This window comes from Trichechus manatus, unplaced genomic scaffold (assembly GCF_000243295.1).
Source record: "Trichechus manatus latirostris isolate Lorelei unplaced genomic scaffold, TriManLat1.0 scaffold00202, whole genome shotgun sequence".
Taxonomy (NCBI): Eukaryota; Metazoa; Chordata; class Mammalia; order Sirenia; family Trichechidae; genus Trichechus; species Trichechus manatus.
In genome coordinates this window covers 4130157-4157919 of record NW_004444138.1, presented here as the reverse complement: position 1 = coordinate 4157919, position 27763 = coordinate 4130157, and the positions used below count along the sequence as shown (strand labels likewise).

Sequence of the window (27763 nt, the reverse complement as noted above, 5' to 3'; positions counted from 1 at the left end):
GACCAGATTTACTGGCCTAAAGGAGACTGGAGAAACCCCGAGAGTATGGCCCCCAGACACTCTTTTAGCTCAGTGGTGAAGTTACCTCCGAGGTTCACTGCTCAGTGTGGGAGTGGACAGCCCCGTAAAACCAAATGAGACTAACGAGGTACAGGAGTCCAGTGACAAGGGTCAGAAAGCAGAAGGGGACAAGGAAACTGGTGATAGGGAACCCAAGGTTGAGTAAGGATATTGTTGATGTGTTGTGAGATTGTTAACCATTGTCATAGGGCAACATTTCTAGTAACTGTTAAATGAGAAACTATTTTGTTCTATAAGCCTTCATCTTCAGTGAGAATAACAGCACAATTGGAAGAGCGTAGTCAATGTCACTGAACCGTGCATGTAGAAATTTTTGAAATGGCGTATCTTTGGCTATGTGTATTTTCACCAAACAAAACAAGAGGTTGAGAAGTTAGAGGGTTAATATGTTGTGGGGTTGTTAACCAATGTTATAAAACAACATGTGTACTTCTGTTTCATGACAAACTATTTGTTCTGTAAGCCTTCACCTGAAGTACAATATGTTATAAAACAGCATGTGTACTTCTGTTTCATGACAAACTATTTGTTCTGTAAACCTTCACTTGAAGTACAATAAAAAAAAATTAATTAATTAAAAAATAAAAAAGGTGGGAGGGGAGTGTTAATATTCCACTCATGGGGCTAACTGGAAAGAGGGGCAAACTATGTCATACATAGGCACTGCATGGTGATCACTGCTGAGGTTGATACTTGCAGTTTAGGTAAAGCGTTACACTATAAAATTCTATTCTGGGATTACTTTGGTAGAAGAGCTTATTAAAAAAGCAACAGGTGAATTCTCCGGAAGGCCACGTGTCAGGAACAAACAGGTGAATGAACAAATGGATAAATATTTACTGAGCTCTGTGATAGTTCAGGAACTGCCCATAGACTCAGCTCATCGACGGGCAGTCTTTCTTCAATCAGATAAAGCCCTAATTCCTTACGGGGCTCCAGAATTGGGAGAGACTAGGGACTTCAAAATTTTTTTGATAAACTGCACCTCAGGAAAAATATTTTTGAGTACTCAACTCCTTCATATGTATTTATCTATAGCCTATGCAATGCACATTATGAAACTTATACTCAAGAGGCAGCGTGCCACAGTGGTTCAGATCACACGTGCAGGCCCACCTGGGTTCAAATCCTGGCGCTGCCCTTTATGAGCTGTGTGACCTCAGCAGTGTAATCATTCTGTGCCTCAGTCTCCCCATCTGTAAAATGAGGATAATGAATAATACATTTCCATCTTTCCTCATTTCAATCGGTAGCTCTAGCAAACAAACCAGAAAACATCCTTTATCTCTCTAGTTTGTTTATTTTTTCTTAAAGAAACTGAAATTCTTTAGAAGAAGATTTTTAAATAGAAAATTCTGTTTCTAGGTTTAAAGGTGTCCAAGTTTTTATAGGTAGCAGAGCTACATCATTCTTAAAAATAAAAATCCAATAATGATGGAAACATTTACAGATATCATCTTCAAAGGACTCTCTCGATAGCGGGAGTTTCTTTTGCAAAGCTGTTTCTCACTTGGTGTCAAAACATCACCTTAAAGATGGAAATAATCCAAGTGTCCATCAACAGATGAATGGATAAACATAATGTGGTCTATCTATACAACGGAATATTACTCAGCCATGAAGAGAAATAAGGTTCTAATACATGCTACAACACAGATGAACCTCAAAAGCATTACCCTGAATGAAATAAGTCAGACACAAAAGGGCGAATATTGTGTGGTCCCGCTTATATGGACTATCCAGAACAAAAACCCATTGCCGTTGAGTCAATTCCAACTCATAGCGACCCTACAGGACAGAGTAGAATGGCCCCATAGAGTTTCCAAGGAGTGCCTGGTGGATTCGAACTGCCGACCTTTTTGGTTAGCAGCCATAGCTCTTAACCACTATGCCACCAGGGTTTCCATGGACTATCTAGAATAGGCAAATACATAGAAACGGACAGCAGATGAGTGATTACCAGGCATTGAGGGGAGGGGAGAAGGGTATTATTACTTCCGGGGTACAGGGTTTCTGTTTGGGGAGATGAAAAATTTTGTAAATAGTGGTGATGGTCTCACAACATTGTAACTGCAATTAACACCACTGAATTGTACACTTAAAAATGGTCACAATGGCAAATTTTTTACATTATAGATACTTATTACAATAAAAAAAAAATTTTAATCACCTTAAGGGGACATGTTTTAACTGAGTGTACACATGAGTTTTTTTAATATCTGCTAAGCAATATATCACTTGTCATCACAATAAAAGACAGCAAACCTGGAACTTTGACTTCCTGGGAAATAAGAGCATGTAACTCATCTTTAGAGATCTTGTTTTTTAAAACAAACCAAATCGATGATGTTTTGAAGCATGAAAAAGGATGCAACAGGCTGCAGGCACAGAATACTCACAGGAGCGGCTGGCGTATTCACTAAGCGTAGAATAAGGTCCCCTCGGTGTGGCCCCATCACCAGGGACTAGGTCACCTAGTTAACAGACCAAACTAGGCTACCCATGTCCACCTGTGTACCACAGTTTAGTAAAGCTTTATTGTTATTATCTTAGGTAAAAAAATAAATAAATAAAATGCAGACGTCCTAAAATTCTCTTTTGTACCCCAGTGGGTCATCCTGTGCACCAGTGGATGTGTACGCCCCAACTTTAATGAGTTGAATAGTGTCCCTCCCAAATTCTTGTCCATCTGGCATCTCAGAATGTGACCTTATTTGGAAACAGGCCCTTTGCTGATGTCATTAAGACGAGATGGACTGACACAGTGGCTGCAACAATGGGCTGAAACATAGCAACGATTGTGAGGATGGCACAGGATCAGACCGTGTTTCGTTCTGTTGTGCGTAGGGTCGCCGGAACTGACTTGACGGCACCTAACAACAACGACAACATACGGGATTAGGTGGTGTCTTGTAAGGACAGAGATTTAAAGACATAGAGGAAGCACAGAAAAGAAGGCCATGTGAGGATGGAATCAAAAATTGGAATGATGTTGCCACAAGCCAAGGAACACCAAAGATTGCTGGCAGCCACCAGAAGTTAGGAAGAGACGAGGAGGGATTCTTCTCTAAAGCCTTCAGAGGGACCAGGGCCCTGCTGAGACCTCAATTTCAGACTTCTAGTCCCCAGAACTGTGACAGAATACATTTCTGTTGTTTTAAGCCACCTAGTTTGTGGTATTTTGTTACACTGGCTCTAGGAGACTCAGACATCAACTTGGAGACATCTGTCCTGGACAATCTCTCAAAAGAAACACATGTGCTATATCCCCCTTTCTTAGATGGACAGTAACATGTTTTACTCTCTTTTCTCCAGCTTGCCTTTTTACTTGCAGCATTTAAAGGTATTCCTCATTTACAGCTGCATGGTACTCCATGGTATAGCTACATTGTTGCTGGTTGCCGTCGAGTTGACTCATAGTGACCCCATGTATGACAGAACAAAACATTGCCCCATCCTGCGCCATCCTCACAATAGTAGGTATGCTTGAGCCCCTTGCTGCAACCACTGTGTCAATCCATCTCGTTGAGAGCCTTCCTCTTTTTTGTTGACCCTCTACTTTCCAAGCATGATGTCCTTTTCCAGGATCTGGTTTCTCCTGATAAATGTCCAAAATAAGTGACACAAAGTCTCACCATCCTCATTTCTAAGGAGCACTCTGGTTGTACTTCCTCCAAGACAAATCTGTTCATTCTTCTGGCAGTCGATGGTATAGTCAATATTCTTTGCCAACACAGATGTACCATACTGTATTCAACCAGCTTCCCCCTCGATGGGCATTTGAGATGCTTCCAATCATTTCCTATTACAAGCAGCACTACAATGAACAGTCTTGTGAATATATCTTTTCATATTTTTCCCAATTTAACTTTTGTACAAACTGTTAGAAGTGGATCTCTGAGTCAAAGAGTAAATATATATGTAATTTTGCTAGATGTTTCCAAACTCCCCTCCATAGCGTTTGTATGGTGGGATAGTGTTTAATAGAACGTTCTCTTTCACGCAACTGCCTTCAAACAAGCTCTGTGAATTGTTCTTCCCTAGCCCTGGATTAAATCTTGGGCACAGCCTCTATTTTTCTCACAGCTTTCTGATAACACATTTATTTTTAGGTATTATAAGTCCAGTCCTATCGGAAGTTCTCTCTGGCATCCAATTTGATAGGTGTATTTAGGCTCAGAGATCTGCAGTGGGTGGGGGGTCAAGATTGAATTCTTTATTTCTCCACCTGGCTCATGATGATGGTTTCTCCAGGATTGAAATGGGAAGAATGGAGGGGCAAGAGGTAGAAAAGTTATTTGGCTGGCATAGTTGGTACATTCTGGGTGTGGCTGATGTCCACATGCTAAACTTTCCTCTTGTGGAGTAATCAGGGGTGGGTCTTCAGAGCCATTGTGCCTGCTGCCTCCATCCCCACCACTAAGTGTCTCCCACCTGCCACTTCCTGATAGGGGCAAAGCCTCCTCCAGCAAGCTGGGCACTTACTTGTCGTCATTGTTTGCCATCAAGTCGATTCTGACTCATAGCGACCCTATAGACAGAGTAGAACTGTCCCACAAGATTTCCAAGGAGCACCTGGTGGATTCGAACTGCTGACCTTTTGGTTAGTAGCCAAGCTCTTAACCACTGCGCCACCAGGGCTCTGGCCACTTACTACTCATGTCTTATTCCTTGCTGTCTGACAGTCTAGCCCGGAGGCCAGCAAACTTTTCTATGAAGGGTCAGATAGTTAACTATTTTAGGCTTTGTGGGCCATATGGTCTCTGTCACAACAACTCAACTCTACCATTGCAATGTGAAAGTAGTCATAGAAAATATGTACACAAATGGACATGGCTATGTTCCCCAAAGTCTTCATTCACAAAAACAGGCAGCAGGCCAAATTTGGCCAATGGGCACAGTCTGCTGACTCCTGGTCTACCCTATACAAACTCCCTCTTGTGAGGTCACCTCCCTCCTCCAAGTGGTCCTCTTTAGTGGGGTCTATTTCATGATGACCAAAGTCTAGACCCCTTTAACAAGGTCCAAATCTTATACACTTAATTAATTAATCACTGGGCCAACAGCATCAAGAAAGATAATAATAAAAAGACTTTTAGACTTGTCCTACTATACTTTAGAAATTTTGGTGAAAGGAAAAGAATGATCTATTGCTTAATGTTATTTTTTCACTCTCCAAAAGTTAGAGTGGTGCATCATTTGGAATGCTTTTGGCTGCAAGTAAGAGAAGACTAGACTTAGAATCACTTAAACAAGTAAGGACTTATTTTTCTTCCACATACAGAAATCTCTACAGATAGTTGGTATTAGATCAATGTTTCAAAGACATCAGTGTCAATATCTCTGCTATTCCCCTGACCTCTCTCCTAAGGTCACAAATTGGCTGTCCCTGTTGCAAGCTTTGTGTTTTCACTAGGGCAGGAAGGAGGGGAAGTATAATCCCAGCTGTGCCTGTCACTTTTATCTGGAAAGCCTAAGCTTTCCCTGAAATCCCACAGGAGGCCTCCTTTTAGGTCTCATTGTCCATAACTGGCCACTTAGCCACCCTTAGCCACCAAAGAAGCTACAGTGAAGAGTGGCCAGAGAGAAGAGAGTTGGGAAGACATTTCAGTTCTTTCACCCAATTGATAACATCTGCCACAGGTTAGGTAACATAGAATCATTATTATTGCCAGGTTTTCCACAACTAAACCAAAAAAAGCCAAACCCATTGCCACCAAGTCGATTACGACTCTTAGCGACCCTATAAACATTGATGTAAATAATGAAAATCTACTGTATACTCTGCTGATGCACAACCCTGAACTTACAATCACCCTTTTAATGCTTCTCTTTTAGATATGAGGAGATGGCCAATAATCACCAGATATTTGAGGAAAGCCTCTGACATGAGGGCAGAGACCATAACTACACTGAAAAACAAAACTCAGAGGAGACGAAGAAAATGCAAGAAGCAGAAAGAAACTTAAAAAAAATCAAAATTTTCTCAGAGAAAATATGCACCTTTGAAACAAGAACAAGGTGCAACTAAAAAAGGAATGCTCAGAGAAAAAGAAAGTGCATTTGGAAATTAAAATTATGATGGCAGAAATGAATACAGAGAGTACAAGTAAAAGACAAAGAGACGGAAAATAGGAGAGAACCAAACTAGGAGGTCCAACATCTGGATAATAGGAGGTGGAAAAAAAAAAAAAGAGAGAGAGAGAACAGAAATTTACCAGAAAATCTCTCAGAACTGAAGGTCATGCATTTCCAGAGTGAAAAAACTCACTAGGACCCAACAAAATAAATTTAAAGGCCTCATACCAACACATATCATCATGAAACTGTAAAATACTCTAAGACAGCCCAAGTTTCCAGAGAGAAAAGAAACAGTTCATATACAAAGAATAAGGAATCACAGTTGTATTAAGCTTATCAGCAACCCTGGTGGTGTAGTGGTTAAGTGCTACAGCTGCTAACCAAAAGGTCAGCAGTACAAATCCACCAGGCACTCCTTGGAAACTCTATGGGGCAGTTCCACTCTGTCCTATAGGGTCACTATGAGTCGGAATCGACTTGACGGCAACGGGTTACAGGTTGTCAACAGCATCAATAAAAGCTAAAAGATAATGTAGAGACAGCTTCAAAACTCAGAGGGACATGTGGGGATGCTGTTTGGACAGGGAGCCAGGAATGCCCAGCTTCTGCATCTCCCATCACTCCTCCACTGGGTGGGGATCATGAGGTGACTACAGGCATAGGGAATAACCATAAATGGCAAACACTGTACCACTGTATCATTGGCTGCGCTAAGTCCCAATCGGCCCCGTGGCGATCCCTACCTCTCTGTGTGTCTAAATACAAATTTGAGGATTGTTCAATTTTCTGGTGAGCCTTATGGTTCAGAAATCCGGGGCAACAAGGTATGTATACATAGAAACAGAGATAAACAGACTCCAAGCAAGCATCAGCTCACAGAGGGAACACAGGGACTGTCCTTGAGCACACAGTGACCCCACCCTCTCCAAACATGAGCCAGCCTGACCAGCTGAATTGGCATTTTGTTCTCTGTTTGAATGGCAGAAGCAAGCAGGTGGTACAATAGAGGGCTCCCTCCTGTATCCTCCACGGTTAAAGCCAAAATGTGCATATATTTCCTAATCAAAGGACAAGAATGATATTGTACATGTTTTTAACATCTGTGTACTTAAGAATGGGTTATATATAATACAGTCAAACACTACATAATAAATTCTTATGTGTACAAAACTATAGGAGTTACCCTGCGGTACACTTAGGTACTGATTACACGTAAGTGTAGTTCATCAGGAACTTATTGTTTGTTCTGTAACCTTTACTGTGCTGCTATTCAACAAGACACCAGTCATTCTAAAGGTGTTCAAAGTTCTTACATCCAGAACAGAAACCCTGGTGGCGTAATGGTTAAGAGCTATGTCTGCTAACCAAAAGGTTGGCAGTTCCGTATCCACCAGGCGCTCCTTGGAAGCTCTGTGGGGGCAGTTCTACTGGGTCACTATGAGTTGGAGTCAACTCAACAGCAATGGGTTTGGTTTTGGTTTTTATGTTCATAACAGGGAATTTTCAAAGGAGATTTTGTGGCTGTTTTTAACCTCAAACATGATCTCCCCTTGCCCCCTGCAACCATTTTCTCTTGCTCAGTACTTACATATCACATCCTCACCTTCTAGAAAAAGTTCAAAGTTCACACAGCAGCAAGAGGCACATTCCAGACTGACTCACAGATGCTTTCATGAGTTGGATTCTAGATCACACGAGGAAGTTGGGATTTCACAGGAGAGTTTTAAAACCCTGTTTTGTGTTTCCTGGGACAAAATGACATTCTCAAATACATTCAGTGGTAAATAATTATTTGTTCTTTCATTCCACAAATATTTACTGAAAGTGTCAGCTGTGTCCAGCATGGTTCCAGGCGCAAGGGATACGGTGGCCACAGCAGACTCTGTGCTGGCCCCGCCGTTCCTGTGTACCAGGCCAGAAAGCTCACAGATGCAAGCCCTCAGGCTTTTTCTGGCCTGCTGCAGGACCACAGTGTTGATGGGTAAGCATAGCCTGAGCACAGCCCTCAGCACAAATCACCCCCCAAATAAACCATCCACACTCACATGCTCCTCTCAGGGACTGCTTCTGGGGGAACCCTACCCTAAAGAAGGCATTAGGGAAAAAAAGAGGCAGGAGTCTAAGTGGTCTCCCCAACCCCACCTTCCCCAGGGGCTCTGAGTTTCCTTTCCCCTTTGAATTCAGGTCTCCTGGCCATTTACCAGCACGCGTGCGCGCGCATACACACACACTCCCTATATGTCCATTGCTTATAAGTGGCGTAGTATATCATTTTCACACTTTTTCTAAGGCCTTGGTTCTAATAAAATCTAACCTGAAAGCACAATTTTAAAACAGATGAAAGAGAAGCGGCTGCTAAGCACCCCGTCACCTCACATGTAAACTCACGCTGGACGCCCTTCTGGGAATAGTGTTCTCCTCCCTAGTGACATCCTGGAACGCGCTCCTCCCAACTTCTCCAAGCTGGCTCCTTCTCGGCCTGCTGGCCTCAGCTCAAAATGCACCTCCTCAGAGAGGCCTTCCGGAACCCCCCTTTCCAAAGCAGTCTTCCTTTACCCAAACCCATCATCAGATGGGACTGACTCAAAGAACTTAGCCAAAACTCAGCTTACTTTCTTTACAATGTATCTTCCCAAAGAGAACTCAGTTTCCGTAAAAGCAAGGACTGTCTTTGTCTGTTGATTGTTGCATTCCCGGGCTTAGAACAGAGCCCGGCGTACAGCTTAATAAACACGCTGGAATAAAAGAGCGAAGGCTCATCCTTCAAGTCCAGTGCAAAATTCCGTCTCCTCTTTCAGGCCTTCTCGACCATTACCGTGAGAAATGATTTTTAACTCTTCTAAGGAAGGCCTTGCGCATTTGGCAAGAACAATCCCATGTTAGACACAAGAAACCAATAAACCAGTTGCCATCGGGTCAATTCTGACTCATGACGACCCCATGTGTGTCAGAGTAGAACTGTGCTCCATAGGCTGGTTTTTCAGAAGTAGATTGCCAAGCCTTTCTTCCGAGGTGCGTCTGGGTGGACTCAAACCTCACGCCTTTCATTTAGCAGCTGCGCATGGTAACCATTAAGTCACCAGGGTTTCTGACTCTTGGCACTATAGGCGTTTTGGGCTGGATAATTCTTTGCTGTGAGGGGCTGTCCTGTGCATTGTAGAATGTGTAACAGTATCCCACTACTCACTAGGTACCAGTAGTAACCCCAAGTTACAACAATCAAAATACCTCCAGACATTGTCAAATGTCCTCCAGAGGGTAAAATTGCCCTGGGTTGATGTGATCATTAAGGTTGTGTGTCAACTTGGCTGGGCCATGATTCTCAGTGGTTTGGCAGTTATGATGTAGTCTGGCAGTCATATGATGATGTGATCACCTCCATGATGAGATTTGATACAGTGTGATCACCTCCAGGATGACACCTGCTGTGAGTAGCCAATCAGTTGAAAAGGCATTTCCTTGGGGGTGTGGCCTGCATCAAATTTATATGTGGACTTTCTGGCAAGGCTCTGGGCTGTTGCATGCTCTGGATCCTGCAGCTGACTCCTGTTCGTCTGACCTTCGGTTCTTGTGACGAGCTAGCAGCTTACCTGCCATCTCGCCTGGTGATCTTGGCATTTGTTGGTCTCCACAGCCTTTGAGCAAGAGCCCTGCTCTCTGACCTGCCAATCTTGGGTTCAACAGCCCCGGTGGCTATGTGAATCAGAAGAAGCCTCTATCCTGACCCACAGACTTGGGACATTCCAGCCTCCACAACCACATGAGCCATTTCCTTGATATAAATCTCTCTAAATATACATTTATATACTTTACTGGTTTTGCTTCTCGAGAGAACCCAGCGTAAGACAGTTGAGAATCACCGAGTTAGGCCATGTGCCACCCCCAGGGTGAAAACTCCCACCGGCCCTGGAGAGGGTGAGGGGCAATGTCAGGGCAGCAGAAGCCCTAGCTTCAGAGTGAGAGAGGACAGAGCTCAAGTGCCTTCAAGACGCAGCCCTGGGTGGTCAGGTGTTTAGTTCTTGTGGGTTTATTTGTTTACTTTGTTTTATTTTTTATTATATGTTTCCCCATTTGTTTACTAGCAGCTGGAATTGGCTTACTTTCTAAGCTAGCAATTTACTGAACACTCACCATGTGGTTGACACTGTGCTAAGGTCGTAATACATTTTACCTCATTTAATTCTCACAAGAACCATGGAATGTGTATCATTGCACATTTACCCTTTTGTTGAGAGGCAGCAGAGATGCAGAGAAGGTAGGCACCTGCCCGCCATCCCACAGCCTGTGACTGGTGGAGGACTCCCCCAGGCCTCTTCTCATTTGCTTCTAATCTGCTGTGGGCTGTGACATTGGAACGCAGACTCACCAGACCCTGTCAAAATGAAGACTAAGGAGGCTCTGAGGAAAGGCCTGCCTTCTTTTAAAACACAGACTTGTAGAACACCTGTTTTGGCACGTGTTATGGATTGAGTTGTGTCCCCCAAAAATATCTGTTAAAATCCTAACCCCTCTACTTTATTTTCAATGGCCTCATATGCATGTGAGAGCTGGACAATGAATAAGGAAGACCAAAGAACTGACACCTTTGAATTATGGTGGTGGTGAAGAATATTGAATACACCATGGACTGCCAGAGGAACGAACAAATCTGTCTTGGAAGAAGTACAGTCAGAATGCTCCTTAGAAGTAAGGATGATGAGACTTTGTCTCACGTACTTTGGACATGTTATCAGGAAGGACCAGTCCCTGGAGAAGGACATCATGCTTGGTAAAGTATAGAGTCAGCGAAAAAGTGGAGGACCCTCAACGAGACGGACTGACACAGTGGCTGCAGCAATGGGCTCAAGCATAACAACGATTGTGAGAATGGCACAGGATCGGGCAGTGTTTTGTTCTGTTGTACATGGGGTTGCTATGAGTTGGCACCTAACAACAACATACTTTATAAATATGATTCTGTTCAGAAATAGGGGTTTCTTTTGTTAATGAAGTCATACTAGAATAGAGTGGGTCCTAAACCTAATCCCTCCAGAGTGGTGTCTTATAAAGGGAAGAACAGACACAGAGAGACATACACACAAGAGGAGATGCCACGTAAGGACCCATCTACAAGTCAAAGAATGGCAGGAATGCCCAGGGCAACCAACAAGGATGGACTTCCCCGTAGAGACCACAGAGAGAGCACCCAGCCCTGCTGACACCCTGAATGAGGCTCCTGGACTCCAAAACTGTGAGACAATCAATCCCTGTTCTCTAAAGTCACCCACTTATGGTATTTTTCGTTACAGCAGTACTGGGAGACCAAGACTGGGTGATGGAGCCTCTCCACCTCTGCTCCCCTGTCCTGCCAATTTTCCAGTTCCTGCTGGTGTCCCACTTAAGTGGCCTCCAGACCCCCAAGGGACATGGCGCTGGTGATTCAGACAGATGTTCTCCAGCCAGGGAACACAGAATTTAAGGGGGAACTGCACACACTGGGGGCTCATCTACAGTTTCTCCAGGCAGGATTATTCCAGAGGGTAAAACATATCTCTGCACTATCACATTTCCTTCTTGCCTTGCCAAAAATAACCACTGCCCTGATAAAGGTAGAAAAAGAAATTTGTTTCCGGAACAATCTGTAACAACTTCTAATTTCCACTGCCTCTTACAGAGCCAGTACAAGCACCTGCCCTGTCTTAGTTCTCAGTGGTCCTATAACAGAAATACCACAAGTGGGTGGCTTTAACGAAAAGTAATTTATTCTCTCATGGTCTAGGAGGCCAGAAGTCTGAATTCAGGACACCGACTCTAATGGAAGGCTTCCTCCCTCTGTCGGCTCTGGAGGAAGGTCCTTGTCTCTTTTCAACTTCTGTTCTCCATCCACTGGTGATCTTCATGTGGTTTGACATCTATCTCCCTCCATCTGTAGCTCCTTATTCTTTACGTAACATGCTCTTTTGATAACTCAAAAGTGCTTGGTTTAAGAGCACCCAACACTAATAAGGACTCATTAACATAACAAAGAACCCCCTATTCCAGAATGGAATTATATCTACTGGTATAGGGGTTACTCATAGCAACCCTACAGGACAGAATAGAACTGTCCCATAGGGTTTCCAAGGAGTGGCTGGTGGATTCGAACTGCTGAGCTTTTGGTTAGCAGCCTGAGCTCTCAACCACTTGGCCACCAGGGCTCCAATAGGGTCACTACAAGTTGGAATCGACTCGACAGCACACAACAACATAGCGGTTAGGATTTACAACACATATTTTGGACATAATTCAATCCATAGCAAGCACCAGTTACAAACTGGCAACAGGTAACCAAAGAATTTGGGGAGAAACCCTCAGAAACTTTAATACCCGTGACACAGGGAAATCTGATGTCCATTAAATCTGTTAGAAGAGTGGGGCTGGTATCACGCATGCCTTTTATGTCTTTTTCTTTCTCATTTTGGTTTCCTAGTAATTCGCTTTTATTGATCTACCAAAGTACTGCTCGGTGACAGGCTGGGGATTGAAAAAGGAAGCTGGGTCCTTCAGCACAGAGGCCTTGAGCAGCATCCCTTGGGAGTACTTTCCTTGTAGAAAACAGGTCCCAACCTGCCAAGCACAAGGAAGCTGCTAAATATAAGCTGCTTGAGACAGAGATTTTCTAAATGGGCAAAGGGAAAGAAGCACTTAACAAAACAAGATTATTTAGGAAGATGAAACAACTTGCCCAGTTGGCACAGCAAATGCCTGAGCAGGGGACACGCTGGCCTCTGCAGTGGCCTCCAAATAGCGTCCAAGCTGGGACTGGGCTGGAGGCTTGGGGAGATGTGGGAACAGGAGAAAATGCAGACTCTCAGGCCAGGGTGCAGAAGGTCTGAACCAGTAAGCCTGGGTTGGGTCTTGGGAATCTGTATTTTTAAATTCATTGGCAAGAAGAATTTGGCAACAAGAGACAGAAAGGGCCACATAAACCAGAGACTGCATCAGCCTGAGACCAGAACTTGATGGTGCCCGGCTACCACCAATGACCACCCTGACAGGGAACACAACAGAGAATCCCTGTTGGAGCAGGAGAAAGGTGGGGTGCAGAACTCAAATTCTAGTAAAAAGACCAGACTGAATGGTCTGACTGAGACTGGAGGAACCCCAGAAAGCATGGCCTCCAGACTTTCTGTCAACCCAGAACTAAAACCATTCCCGAGGCCAACTCTTCAGTCAAAGATTGGACCGGACTGTGGGACGTAAAATGATACTCGTGAAGAGTGTGCTTCTTAGCTCAAGCAGATACATGAGACTAAATGGGCAGCTCCTGTCCGGAGGTGAGATGAGAAGGCAGAGAGTGTCAGGAGCTGGTTGAATGGACACGGGAAATCAGGGGTGGAAAGGGGGAGTGTGCTGACACAGCATAGGGAGAGCAGTTAGGGTCACATAACAATGTATGTATAAATTTTTGTTTGAGAGACTAACATGAATTGTAAACTTTCACTTAAAGCACAATAATAAAATAAAATTAAAAAAAGAATTTGGCAAGAAGAATCACATAATGTTAGACACAGGATAACAGTAAACCAGTTGCCATCTAGTTAGTCAATTCCAACTCATGGTGACCCCATGGGGTTTCAATGGCTGAGTTTTAGAAGTAGATTGCCAGGCCTTTCTTCCAAGGTACCTCTGGGTGGACTCCCGAACCTCACATCTTTCGTTTATCAGCTGAGCACCGTAACCATTTGCACCACCCAGGGACTCCCTAGAAACAAGAGGGGGCATAAAGACCAGGGGAGATTAATAGGTGTCAGCATTGTTGTCACTTTCCCCGTGGCAGATGCTGCTGATGGACTCTTTCCTCAGTGCTCCGAGCAGCTGTCCTAGACCATCTGAGTGGGTGTGTTCGGTTACCAGGGTTTCTGACCTTCAGCACTATTGACATTTTGCTCTGTAGGACATTCCCACTCCTTCCTCAGTTAGGTCTTGCTGGGTTTAGGGGAGCGATGACTCCAGATGTGGTCCGTGAGCCTACAGCACCCACTTCCCTTGGGGGCACTGAGTCAGAATCTGCATTTTAACAGATGCCCAGGTAACTCAGTGCACACTGCTGAAGAAGCACTGGTCTAGTTGATGAAAAGTGGGCAGTGGTGGTTCAATGGTAGAATTCTCACTTTCCACGCGAGATACTCAAGTTCAGTTCTCAGCCAGTGGACCTCATGCGCAGCCACCACCTATCTGTCAGCGGAGGCTTGCATGTTGTTATGATGTTGAACAGGTTTCAGCAGAGCTTCCAGACTAAGACAGACTAGGAAGAAAGGCCTGGCTATCTACTTGGGAAAATCAGCCAATGAAAACCCTATAGATCACAACAGTCTGACCTACCACTGATCATGGGGATGGTGCAGGAGCGGGCAGCGTTTTGTCCCATTGCACGTGGCGTCGCCACAAATCAGGGGCCAACTTGACAGCAGCTAACAACAACAACAAAGTTCTCACAAATAAACCATTGCATATTAGAGCTTCTAGAAGGGATGTCAGGTCATGTGGTCAAACCCCGAGAGTACGGCCCCCAGGCACCCTTTTAGCTCAGTGCTGAAGTCACTTCCAAGGTTCACCGTTCAGATGGGGAGTGGACAGCCCCATAAAACAAAATGAGACTAATGAGGCACAGCAGTCCAGGGACAAGGACTAGAAGGCAGATGCGGAAACTGAGGCTCAGAGAGGTTAAATGACTTATACTCCAATACCAAACAGTTGACAAGTAGCAGATCTGGAATCAACACACAAAGGGAGTAATTCCCAAAATGTGCAAACCACACAGCTCTCCCTTCTTGCTGTCCAGTGGCCTTTCTGGGTGGAAAATGATTATGAATTTCCCCAGGAGGCAGTGTGATGTAGTGGAAAGAGGGTTGGATGCCTCCAGGTTTCTGGAATCCACACCTGCCTCCATGAAGAAGCACTTCACATCCTTGCAAACCAGCCAGACCAGTTTATACCAGCTTAGACTCAATACTTTCTACCTTTTTCCCTACAGCTCCACTTCGGGGGGATGAGGGGGCATGCTTTATGGGTTTTCTTTGGCTCTGGGTGGGGGGGTCTGCACAGCTGACTTCCTGAACCAGTCCCCCACCTACCATCCATAAAATGATTCATCTATATACATACAATGGACTACTCAGCCGCAAAGAGAAATGAAGTCCTGACGCAGAATACACCGTGCAGGAGCCTTGAAAACATCACACTGAGCGAAATCAGCCAGTCGCAAAAGTATAAAGACTGTTAAGATCTCACTTACATGAAATAAGCAAATATACAGAAACTAAAGCTTATTAGTGGTTGCTCGGGTTGTGGTGGTGGGGGTAGGGGGGAACGCTGGTGACGTAGTGGTTGAGTTCGGCTGCTAACCACAAGGTCAACAGTTCAAATCCACCAGGTGCTCCTTGGAAACCCTATGGGGCAGTTCTACTCTGTCCTATAGGGTCACTATGAGTTGGAATCTGCTTGACGGCAACGGGTTTGGATTGGCTTGACTTGGAGTGGGTGGGGGAGGGAAAACGGGGGTGTTCTGTTTAGCCGACAGTGAATTGAAGCTAATGGTGGTGGAATGATTTCGAAAAGGATAGTGAGGCAGACTGCACAGCCTGAGGAATGGAATCAATGCCACTGAATTGTACCTGTAGCAATGGTGGAGACGCGGATGTTTTGTTATGTATACTTCACCACGCATACACAAAATATTTCTCGAGCAGTGGTGGTGGAGGGGCTTGTGATTTGCAGTTTGAACCCGAGGGCCCTCCTCAGAAGACGAGGTATAAATTCTCCTTCTCTGCTATTCTCAGTCTAGTGTGAAATGGAAAGGAGAGGCTTCCCACGGCCTTTTATTGCACCCTAAGGCACCACCGTTGTCCTCCTCAGACCGTCCTCTTCGTCTCCCTAAAAAGGCAGACTGCAGAGTGTATTTCCAGGTACAGGTACATGACGTGCCGTCTAATAAAAATCCGAAAACACACAAGCAGATACCTGCGTTGGAGAGCAAGCGTTCACTCAAAACTAAACTGACCAGCTGTTTCCTTAACGGGGTTATGCCAGCTCCCCAAAAGTGTTTTCCCCTCTTTAAGAATTCCAAGAGCAAGAAAGCAACCATTTTTTATTGAGTCGCAATAGGCAAAAAATCAAATAGGAAACATAGGAGGGAAGAAAGTGCAGCCAAGTTACAGTCGTCGATCCAACCAGGCTGCATGCGAGAACTCTTACGCCACTGGGAAAACCCAGCCCGGAGTACCTGCTGCGCATGCGCACTCCAATTCTGCCCGTTAAGTGTGTTTTCACAGCCAGAGGAGTCACAGAGCTGGCGCGGGGAGGGCAGGGAGAGGGGTGGACCTGCCGCACAAGTGAGCTGTTTCCCAGGGAGTATCCGTTGTCACTAACACATGATGAGCTCCAGTGTCTCCACCCAGCCCATGTCATCCCTTATCTCCACTGGAGGGACGAGGAAAACAGGAGCGTCTAAGCTGGGCAAGCAGAGCAGAGTGACCTGGAGAAGCCATCTCTGACAGACAGCAAGGAGGCCAAAGGAGAAGGCTCATTGTTGGTGGGAACGGGAGACGTTTCAGCTGGATGGGGAAGGACCTCGCTCAGCACCACACAGCCCCACCAAGCACCGCGTGCCTGCTATGCTCTGCGTGGGGCTGGCAGCAGTCCACGCCATTACTCCTGAAACTACTCGGACCCTGAATTCATGGGTCAAAGGCTTGTCCTGCTATATTCAGTATCTGAGGTAAGAAATGAATCCCAAGACACGCTGTCACACACCAGGAGAAAGGGGAAAATTACAGCCTCTTAACTCCTCTTCACTAGTCCAAGAACAGACATGCACCCCCACAATGAGTAGTATAGCTAACTGTTACTACTAATCGTTTAAAGAACAAAACTTGGATGACTAAGGTGAGCTTGATCCAAGCTATGATTTGTTCAATTGCCTAATAATCTGCATAGGAAAGCTGGACAATGAAAAAGGAAGACTGACAAAGAATTGATGCATTCGAATTGTGCTGGCAAAGAATACCGAATATACCATGGACTGCCAGATGAACATACAAATCCGTCTTGGAGGAAGTGCAATCAGAATGCTCCTCAGAAGCAAGGATGGTGAGACTTCGTCTCATATACTCTGGACATGCTATCAGGAGGGACCAGTCCCTGGAGAAGGTCATCGTGCTTGGTAAAGTAGAGGGTCAGTGAAAAAGAGGAAGACCCTCAGGGAGATGGATTGACACAGTGGCTGCAGCAATGGGCTCAGACATAACAACGATTGTGAGGATGGCACAGGACTGGACAATGTTTCATTCTGCCATGCATGGGGTCACTACGAGTCAGAGCCAACTCCATGGCAATCATTCTAGGGGGAAATAGAGAATGTATAACTCAGAGTACCTGGGTGGTGTAAATGGTTAACATATTCAGCTGCTAACTGAAAGGCTGGCAGTTCAAGTCCACCCAGACGCACCTCAGAAGAAAGGCCTAGCGATCTACTTCCAAAAAGTCAGCCACTGAAAGCTCTATGGAACACAGTTCTACTCTGACACATATGGGGTTGCCACGAGTTGGAATTGACGCAATAGCAACTTTTTTTTAATAACCCAGAGGAGGTTAAGCTAGACTACATAAAACAAAGGAAATCAGACAGAATCCAAGAAAAGGCTGGACATGGAGGGAAGAACTTATGGGACAAAGGCATTTATTTCAGATTAAATACATCCAGATTCAAAAGAGGGTGGCAGATGCCTTAGAAAGTCTTCAAAACATGAAATGCCCAGGCTTTCCTATATCTGTGTAGTTGCCAACGTGGGTATCTGCTAGTCATAGGTAATTAAATACTGCTGTTCTGAGTTTGCACAAGTTGGGTAGATTTTCCCCATTTTGCACAATAATTCCACCTTTTACAATTAGTGCAACGTGATGAGGGACATTTAACATTTTTAAGCGATTACTCACTAGTGGGGAAGCCAACGCAGAAAACAAGAGGGAAAACCCTTCTCTCCTGCTTCTCCTACCAAGTGCCCTGTGTGTGCATTGTCTTCACCCCAAAACCACCATTTGTTTACAGCCTTTAAGGAAAATTAGACTTTAACTCCAAGTGAAAATTAACGGCCATTAAAAGGTGGGGTAGTTTTAAAAAAATCCATAGCGTGATAAACTCAGAGTGAACTTAAAAGATGACACCAAGTCCAAAGGATTAATGGACCACAGCTAATAAGGCCTCCACCAGACTAAGTCCAGTACAGCTAGATGGTGTCCAGCTATCACCACTGACTGCTCTGACCGGGATCACAACAGAGGGTTCTGGACAGAGCTGGAGAAGGATGTAGAATAAAATTCTAACAGATTTTTCAGATTTGCTGGCCTGAAAGAGACTGGAGAAACCCCGAGAGTATGGCCCCCAGACACCCTTTTAGCTCAGTGGTAAAGTCACTTCCAAGGTTCACCGTTCAGATGGGGATTGGACCCCATAAAACAAAATGAGACTAATGAGGCACAGCAGTCCAGGGACAAGGACTAGAAGGCAGAAGGAGACAGGAAAGCTGGTGATAGGGAACCCAAGGTTGAGTAAGGACAGTGTTGACATGTAGTGGGGTTATTAGCCATTGTCACAGGGCAACTGTGTACTAACTGTTTAATGAGAAACTATTTTATTCTGTAAACCTTCATCTAAAGTGAGAATAGCAGTACAACTGGAAGAACGTAATCGATGTCACTGAACTGTGCATGTAGAAATTTTTGAAATGGTGTATCTTTGGCTATGTATATTTTCACCAAAAAAAAAAAAAAGAAAGGTCGAGAAGGGAGAGGGTTGACATGTCGTGGGGTTGTTAACCAATGTCATAAAACAATATGTGTACTGACTGTTTCATGAGAAACTATTTATTATGTAAACCTTCACTTGAAGTACAATAAAAAAAAAATTTCAGCCAAAAAAAAAAAAAGTTCACACTAATGGATGAGGAAAGGGATGCACAGGGAGATTCATCACTTGTCCCCAGTCACACATGCACAATACTACCAGAGCCCAGGTCACCATCAAGACGCTACCCTACAACCCCAAGTCATTCACAGATTAATGAAGATGGCTCTTTGAAAAAGGTTACTGTAATCATAATATAAATTCTACAAAAATAAAAGCTGCTGTAATTAAAATCAATCTAGATAGGTAGATAGCTACCATCAAGTTGACTCCGACTCATGGCACCCTTATATGCAGCAGAACAAAACACTGCCTGGTCCTGCATCATCCTCACCATTGCCAGCATGTTCAGGTCCATCATGGTGGCTATTGTGTCAACCCATGTGTCTTAGTTAACTAGTGCTGCTATAACAGAAATACCACAAGTGGATGGCTTTAACAAACAGAAATTTATTCTCTCACAGTCTAGTAGGCTGCAAGTCCAAATTCAGGGCATCAGCTCCAGGGGAACGCTTTCTCTGTCAGCTCTGGAGGAAGGTCCTTGTTGTCAATCTTCCCCTGGACTAGGAGTTTCTCTGCACAGGAACCCTAGGTCCAAAGGACTCGCTCTGCTCATGGCACTGCTTTCTTAGTGGTATCAGCTCCCCCCTCTCTGCTCACTTCCCTTTCCATTTTATCTCTTGAGAGACCTGGGTAAGGGTGGTGTTACAATCCCACCTAATCCTCTTTAACATAAAACCGCAATCACGAAATGGAGGACAACCACAGAATACTGGGAATCATGGCCCAGCCAAACTGATACACACATTTTTTGGGGGGACATAATTCAATCCATGACACCATCTCCCTGAGGGTCTCCCTCGTCCTCACTGGCCATCTACTTCACCAAACATGATGTCCTCCTCCAGCGGCTGATCCCTCCTGATGACATGTCCAAAGCAAGTGAGTTGGACAATGTTCTGTTGTAATCCATAAGACTTTCATTGGCTAATTTTCAGAAGTAGATCACCAGGTTTTTCTTCCTAGTCTGTCTTAGTCTGGAATCTCTGCTGAAACCTGTCCACCATGGGTGACCCTGCTGGTATTTGAAATACCCGTGGCAAAGCTTCCAGCATCACAGCAACATGTAAACCATCACAGCATGAAACACTGATAGACGGGTGGTGGATAATCACTCTAGAACACCATACATAAAATAGCAGCACCATACAGAACAGTGGAGAACTCTGACTTTGGAACTGGGCGGGCAGATATGGGTTGATGCCCCAGCTGTGCCACTCACCCACGTGACCTGGCACAAATTACTTGGCCTCTCCAAGTCTCAGTCTCCCCATCTAAAAACTGAGTCAAATAACTGCATGCAGTTCATAAATAATTGTGAAGATTAAATGAAGTGACTTAGGCAAAATACATAGCATAGTGTCCAACACCCAACAAGCAAGCAATAAAGGGTAGTTCAGTGGTAGAATTCTTGTCTGTCATACAGAAGACCCAGGTTCAATTCCAATGTACCTCATGCACAGTCACCACCTGTCACAGATTGAATTGTGTCCCCTGAAAATACGTGTCAACTTGGTTAGGCCATGATTCCCAATATTGTGTGGCTGTCCTCCATTTTGTGATTATAATTTTATGTTAAAGAGGATTAGGGTGGGACTGTATAGCACCCTTCCTCAGGTCACCTCCCAGATCCAGCACAAAGGGAGTTTCCCTAGGGTGTGGCCTGCACCACCTTTTATCTTACAAGAGATAAAAGGAAAGGGAAGCAGAGAATTGGGGACCTCATACCACCAAGAAAACAGTGCCAGGAGCAGAGCGCATCCTTTGGACCTGAGGTTCCCATGCTGAGATGCTCCCAGAACAAGGGAAGACTGATAACAAGGACCTTCCTCCAGAGCTGACAGAGAAAGCCTTGCCCTGGAGCTGATGCCCCGAATTTGGACTTGTAACCTAGTAGACTGTGAGAGAATTAATTTCTCTTTGTTGAAGCCATCCACTTGTGGTATTTCTGTTAGAGCAGCACTAGATGACTAAGACACCACCCATCTGTCCGTGGAGTGATGATGACCAGGTTTTAGCAGGGCTTCCAGACTAAGGTGGAAGATAGGCCTGGTGCTCTTCCAAAAACCAGTCAATGAAAACCATGGATCACAATGGTCTGATCTGCAACCCATCTGGACAGCGCTTAGTTCTGTTGTACATGGGGTTGCCATGAGTCGGGGGCCTACTTGATGGCAGCTGACAATGATAATAGTTATTATGGTTATTAACTATTTTCTCAGATCTCTGTTCCCTATGTTGTTTCAAACTGAGTCATTAGTTCCCTCTCTGACCTATGGCCTTTGTGGTTGAATTCTTTCTCTAAAGAAGGAGCTAGTGGGAAACCAGCTTGGACTTTCTTGCTCTTTGACCCCAAGTATTCTTTCCTTTTCTCATTGTCCTTAATAGTTTGGCATCTCCGTTTGTTCTACCAAATTACTTCTTGCTATTGCTGCCTTACCCTTTCTCAGTCTCAGCTGTTTGGCACAACTGGATAGCTTATTCTGAAAAATACAAACTTTTAAACTGTCCATGTTTGATACGCATGTTCAACCCACAGTCTTTCAAATAATTGTGTACTAACAGGCTGATGATCAAGTAAATGTGCTGTGATTAAAATACGATCCTCCAAGTAATTTGTTATCTCTTTACATTCAACTGTTTAAATGTGAACATAGTTTCGCTGTCCATTTTACCTATTAGTGAAGATGACGGAAAACCTTTGAACAGAAACCCTGAAAGGCTTTTTGAAGCAGCTACAGGTATCTATAACCTGCAGACCTTCTAGCATCTTCAGTTGAATTTATTGGGTTAGCATAAAAGGTTTTTAAAAAAAAAAATAATGGAAATTGCTAAAGTTATAATCACTTTAGAATACCATTTATTATTATTAATAAGACCAAATTGCATGGTTCAAACAGATGCTCGTTCTCCGCTGTCAGGAAGAAGTCACATAATGGATTCATTGAACAAAACCTGGTGCATATCTCCATGCCAACTCGGTCCTGCCTGCCCGCAGCACCGGATTCGGTGGATATCACACGGGCTGCTGGGCAGATGCCTGTGACTCCTTGCAGAGCCACCAGGCAGCATAATGGGCCCCCGTTCCTTGATTACAGCATTCAGGGAACAAGCACATTTGCAACAGTTAGCTTTCCCGCAGGAGAGCCATGATCTGGGGGGCTTTGGTCCCTAAGTCTCCTCTCTCAGTTTCTCCCCCATTGAATTCCTCGAGCCCACTGTTCATTAAGTTGCGTGAAAGCACTGCCCTGGACGAAGGGGAAGAGATGGGGGAACTGTAGGAAGCGGAGGTCCCTGGGTGGCGCAAACAGTTTGCGCTCGACTATTAACCTAAAGGTGGTTCGAACACACCCAGCAGTGCCATGAAAGAAAGGCCTGGAGATCTGCTTCCATAAAGACTGCAGCCAAGAAAACCCTACGGAGCACAGGTCTACTGTATAACACATGGAGTTGCCATGAGTCGGAATCCACTCGACCGCAATGAGTTTGCTTGTTTGTTTGGGTAGTGAGTGGAGGGACCGTCCAGTTGTGCTAACACATGAAGTCCCTAACACCTTGGCATGTGAGGTTCAGGGGTCTCTGGCTAGAAAGGAGAGCTTGAGGCCAAAACACAAAGAACAGAAACCAGGAGTTGGCACAGTGGTTCAGACCTTGGGCTCTGGTGGTCAGTGCTTGCGTTCGATTTCCGGGTCTCCCTCTTTCTTTCTCTGTTGCCCTTGGCAAGTCATTCAAACACTGCAAGTCTCAGTTTCCTGATCCACCAAATGGGAATAAGAACCAGATGGTGGTGTGGGGTTTCCGGGAGCGAGCACGTATAGAGCATACAGAATAGCGCTTGCTATGTGGGGAACCCTCAGACTATCTATTGTTATTGTTAGCTGCCTTGATATCGGCCCCAACTCATGGTGACCCCCCTGCACAATGGAATGAAGCACTGCCCTGCCCTGGGCCATCACCAGGATGGGTTGTGGATCAGACCATTGTGATCCATAGAGTATTCACTGGCTGATTTTTGGAAGTACATCACGAGGCCTTTCTTCCTATTCCATCTTAGTATGCAAGCCCCACTGAAACCTGTGCAGCATCACAGCAACACGCCAAGAGGTGCACTGGCCGGAATCGAACCCAGGTCTCCCGCATGGAAGGTGAGAATTCTACCACTGAACCACCAAGGCCTCATCGACTATTGTTGTTGTGTGCCACTGAGTCAATTCTAACTCATAGCGACCCTATAGGGCAGAGTAGAACTGCCCCATATGGTTTCCTACACTGTGATCTTTTTTTTTTTTTTGAAAGCTGCCCTTTATTTTGTTTTTTCATTGTGCTTTAGGTGAAGGTTTACAGAGCACATTAGCTTCTCATTAAACAATTAATACACAGATTGTTTTGTGACATTGGTTGCCAACCCCATGACATGTCAACACTCTCCCCTACTCGACCTTGGGTCCCCCATTTCCGTCCAGCTTTCCTGTCCCCTCCTGCCTTCTTGTCCTTGCCCATGGCCTGGTGTGCCCATTTAGTCTTGCATACATGGTTGAACTATATGTGTTATTGTTTTATAGGCCTGTCTAACCTTTGGCTGAAGGGTGAACCTCAGGAGTGACTTCAATACTGAGTTAAAAGGGTGTCTGGGGGCCATACTCCCGGGGTTTCTCCAGTCTCTGTCAGACCAGTAAGTCTGATCGTTTTTTGTGAGTTAGAACTTTGTTCTACATTTTTGTCCAACTCTGTCTGGGACCCTCTTTTGTGATCTCTGTCAGAGCAGTGGTGGTGGTAGCCGGGTACCATCTAGTTGTGCTGGACTCAATCTGGTGGCTCTAGTACTTGTGGTCTGTTAGTCCTTTGGACTAATCTTTCCCTTATGTCTTTGGTTTTCCTCATTCTCCCTTGCTCCAGACGGGGTGAGACCAGTGGAGTATCTTAGATGGCCGCTCACGAGCTTTTAAGACCCCAGACGTTACTCACCAAAGTAGGATTTAGTATTTCTTTATAAACTACGTTATGTCAGTTGAGCTAGATTTCCCCCAAGACCACGCTCCCCAGCCCTTAGCCCAGTAACTCGGTCCCTAAGGGAGTTTGGAAGTATCTATGAAGCTTCCATGACCTTGCCTTGGTCAAGTTGTGCTGACTTCCCCAGTACTCACCCTTCACCAAAGTTAACAACTTATCCATTGTCTAGTTAGTGTTTCTCCCTCCCCAGGCCTCCCCTCCCTTGTAACCATCAAGGATTGTTTCTGTGTGTAAACATTTTCTTGAGTTTTTATAATAGTGGTCTCATAAAGTATTTGTCCTGTTATGATTGACTTATTTCACTCAGCATAATGCCCTCCCGATTCATGCACATTGTGAGATGTTTCACAGATTGATCATTGTTCTTTATCACTGAGTAGTATTCCATTGTGTGTATGTACCCTAGTTTATTTATCCATGCATTTGTTAATGGGCACTGAGGTCATTTCCATCTTTTTGCTACTGTGAATAATCTAAGCTGCAACCTTTACAGAAGCAGATCACCAGGTTTTTTCTCCCATGAAGCGGCTGGTGGGTTGAAACCTTAACCACTGCACCACCAGGGCTCCCATCTATTACTCTTATTTATTTCTTGAAAATTTCTAGGTTATTGATTGCTTGAATTTACAATTCCATTTTTCTTTCCACCTAAGCAATTTTATTTTAGGCTTCAGAGCATCAGCAGAGAATAAATGCATGATCCTTGGGCATTACAGAGCAGGAACACTCACTCTAGGTTCTGAAGTCACAAGGCTGCTGCCCTCTCCAGCCTGCTGAGAAGCCCTGCTAGCAGTCAGGGATCTTTCAGGGAAGACAGCCAAGACACGCATCCTAATGCACTAGGAGCGAACGCCCGTGAGTTTACATGAGACATTTGAAAAGATGGTACACATGGATTTTGCTATAAAGCAGCTTATCACTAAATCAAACCCAGAAGCAGGTACAGAATATTTCACTCCCCATCAAATGCAAACTGCAAAAATTAAGTCTGGATTGCAAACACTGTCCTTCCTGGAAACATGGCGATGTTGAACGGAGAAATAACCTTGAAAGAACCACTTTCTTAGCCAAAGTAAAGACATACCCCCAGGTGCTCAGTACAGTCCTGTTAATTAAATCTCATCGTTTTAAAAATAAAGGTCATTGGCTTGTTTAATAAAGGCAAAGCATTATTTATAAAGACTTTTCTCGGGTGCCCAAATGAAGTATTTTTTAGTCTTTCCTGAGGGTGTTCTTTTCCCTTCCATTTTCCTCTGGAGACAGGGGCAAAGGGCTCTTTTTATAACAGCACCCCCCCCCCAAAAAAAAACCCAAACCCATGCCATCTGGTTGATTCTGACTCATAGCGACCCTATAGGACAGAGGAGAACTGCCCCATAGGGTTTCCAAGGCTGGAATCTTTACACAAGCCAACTGCCACAGCTTTACGCGGTGGGTTTGAATCGCTGACCTTTCGTTAGCAGCTGAGTGCTTAACCACTACGCAACCAGAGCTCTTTGTCAAGACACACATTTCCCAAATGGGGAGTCATTGGGGCCTGTCCCAGAAGATTATCAGTGGACCCCAAAAGAGGTTCATGCTCACTATCTTTTGAAGTGTAAGCGTCACAAGATTCCTACCTATTGCACATGTTTTCACCTGGTGGCTTTCAGCAGGACCTGGTTACTTGACCAGCTTCTGGTCAAGTTAAGCTTCCTCAGCTGACCAGTCATTCCCATTCATTCCCCTCTCTGCCCTCCAGCCACCCCCCACCCTTGAAGATGGCCAAGTTCGGTCACATGTATTCCCATGACTTCAATGAAAGGCAACTAAAATCAAAGCTTTGAGCAGAATACACTTTTGAAGTTGATTTTTTTTTTTTAAGGAAACTAATTAAGCCACTGTAGAAGTTATTTGTAGAGTTTCTTTTCTTTTTTTAAGAATTAGCATGGCATGTCTTTCCTCTTAAGAAGGCCTTGAATAATTTAATTAGAATTATACAAAAGTAATGAGTGTTCTATTTATGGGGGGATCATAGCTGAATTAAAACCCAAATGACAATGTTAAACATAAAGTATATTCAATTGATAAGAAAACTTAACTTCAAATCACACTTATACTAAGCCCATCACCAGGTCAATTCCAACTCATAGTGACCCTATAGGACAGAGAGGAACTACCCCATAGGGTTTCCAAGGCGTGCCTGGTGGATTCAAACTGCTTACCTTCAGGTTAGCAGCCAAACTCTTAACCACTATGCCACCGGGGTTTCCACATTTACACCAGGTAGTTTGAAAGGATGAGCGGGCAAGAACAACTCCTGGAATTTTTTTTTTTTTTTTTAAGATTACTGTGCCTGGGAACATTTGTTTCTTGCTACAAAAAGTGCCAATGCATGCAAATCTAAGTAAGAGCAAAAGGAAGCTGTTTGAATTTATTTAGAATGAATATTCAGTATCAGCTTGTCATTTGGACTTGGTCCCTTGTCACTGGGTCCGTTGCAGCCTAGCTCAGCCCATATTTTTTTCTAGTAGCTTTACGGCATTTAATATTTCCGCCGCACACGTGTGTAGACGCAGCGCTCCGCGCAGAGGGAGGGGCTGGGCAGCTGCACGAGCGAAAAGGAAGCTGACAAACCAAGTCCGAGAAAGCAAAGGGGCGCGGAGGTAACGTTGCTCACCTCGGTGGCGACCCGGAGGCCAGCCACTTCGGAACAGTGCTGCTTTCAGCTGAGATCGAGAGAAAATCCCCCTCTTACAGGGTACTGCGCCTTTGGATGCTGGCCACAAGCCTCTTTAGCAATGAGACAGCATGGGGGGGGGGTACGATATCAATACAAGGTGATTTTCCCCAGTAATAACAGCATCTCCCCCGAGGGCCGGGCACCTTCTCCTCCCTGGAAGGAGGTGTCGCTCGCCAAGAGGAAATCGTGTTAGGGGCAAGTTACCGGTCTCTCCCGCGGTCCAGCCTCGCGGAGGGGGATGGGAGAGGGGCGCTCACAAGTTCTTCAACACTTGCACGCACCTCTCGGCTATGCCTCGGGCAGGGGTTGACACCGGTCCTTGTTCCCAAGTGCAAGCGCCCCCCTCGCCCGGCTCCCCGGAGCCCCTTTGCATTCCGCTGTGTTCTCCAGGGGACCGGGGTTGGTTGCTTTGCGGAGCCTCGCTAAGCGCGCGAACGCATCGCCGGTCACCTCAAGAGCCCCTAAACAGCCCGCGGCTGCTGCCGGGCCACGGCAGGGACGGCGCGGTGCCGGTCTGGAACCAGCCGCGCGGGCGAGCGCTCAGCGACCTACCTTCTGCGGGGGGGTCCCAATTAGCATCTCCAGGTAGTAGCCGCGGCCGGAGTCCCCCTGCAGGTTGTCCACCATGGCTAAGAAGTTGGCGGCGCCCCCGGCGGGCTCCAGGGCGAGCGCCAGACTGTCCTCAGGGGGTGCGGCGGGGGGCACGGAGGCTGCCCTCGCCCCGAGGGTAGGCGAAGCCCCGCGGGACACGGCTACGGCCACCCGCAGGGGCAACGTGAAGGGCGCCGGGGCCAGTGCTGGAGCCGCCCGCAGGAGCCACTGGGCCAGTAGCGGCAGCAGCAGCGCCCGGGCCAGCGCGCCCATACCAGCGGCGGGGCCCGGGGCGT

At 45.4% G+C, this 27763-nt stretch overlaps 1 protein-coding gene and 1 pseudogene across 1 annotated transcript in view; both read right to left on the bottom strand.

Moving 5' to 3' along the window:
• LOC101360622 (beta-secretase 2) overlaps positions 1-27249 on the bottom strand; it is a 149722-nt gene extending 122473 nt beyond the window's left edge. Inside the window, exon 1 of the mRNA XM_023742143.1 lies at positions 27158-27249. Within this exon, the coding sequence (XP_023597911.1) occupies positions 27158-27249 (92 nt within the window). The remainder of the gene's footprint in view (positions 1-27157) is intronic.
• Positions 27250-27416: 167 nt separating this feature from the next.
• LOC105756871 (beta-secretase 2 pseudogene) lies at positions 27417-27740 on the bottom strand (annotated as a pseudogene).
• Between the last annotated feature and the right edge of the window lie 23 nt (positions 27741-27763).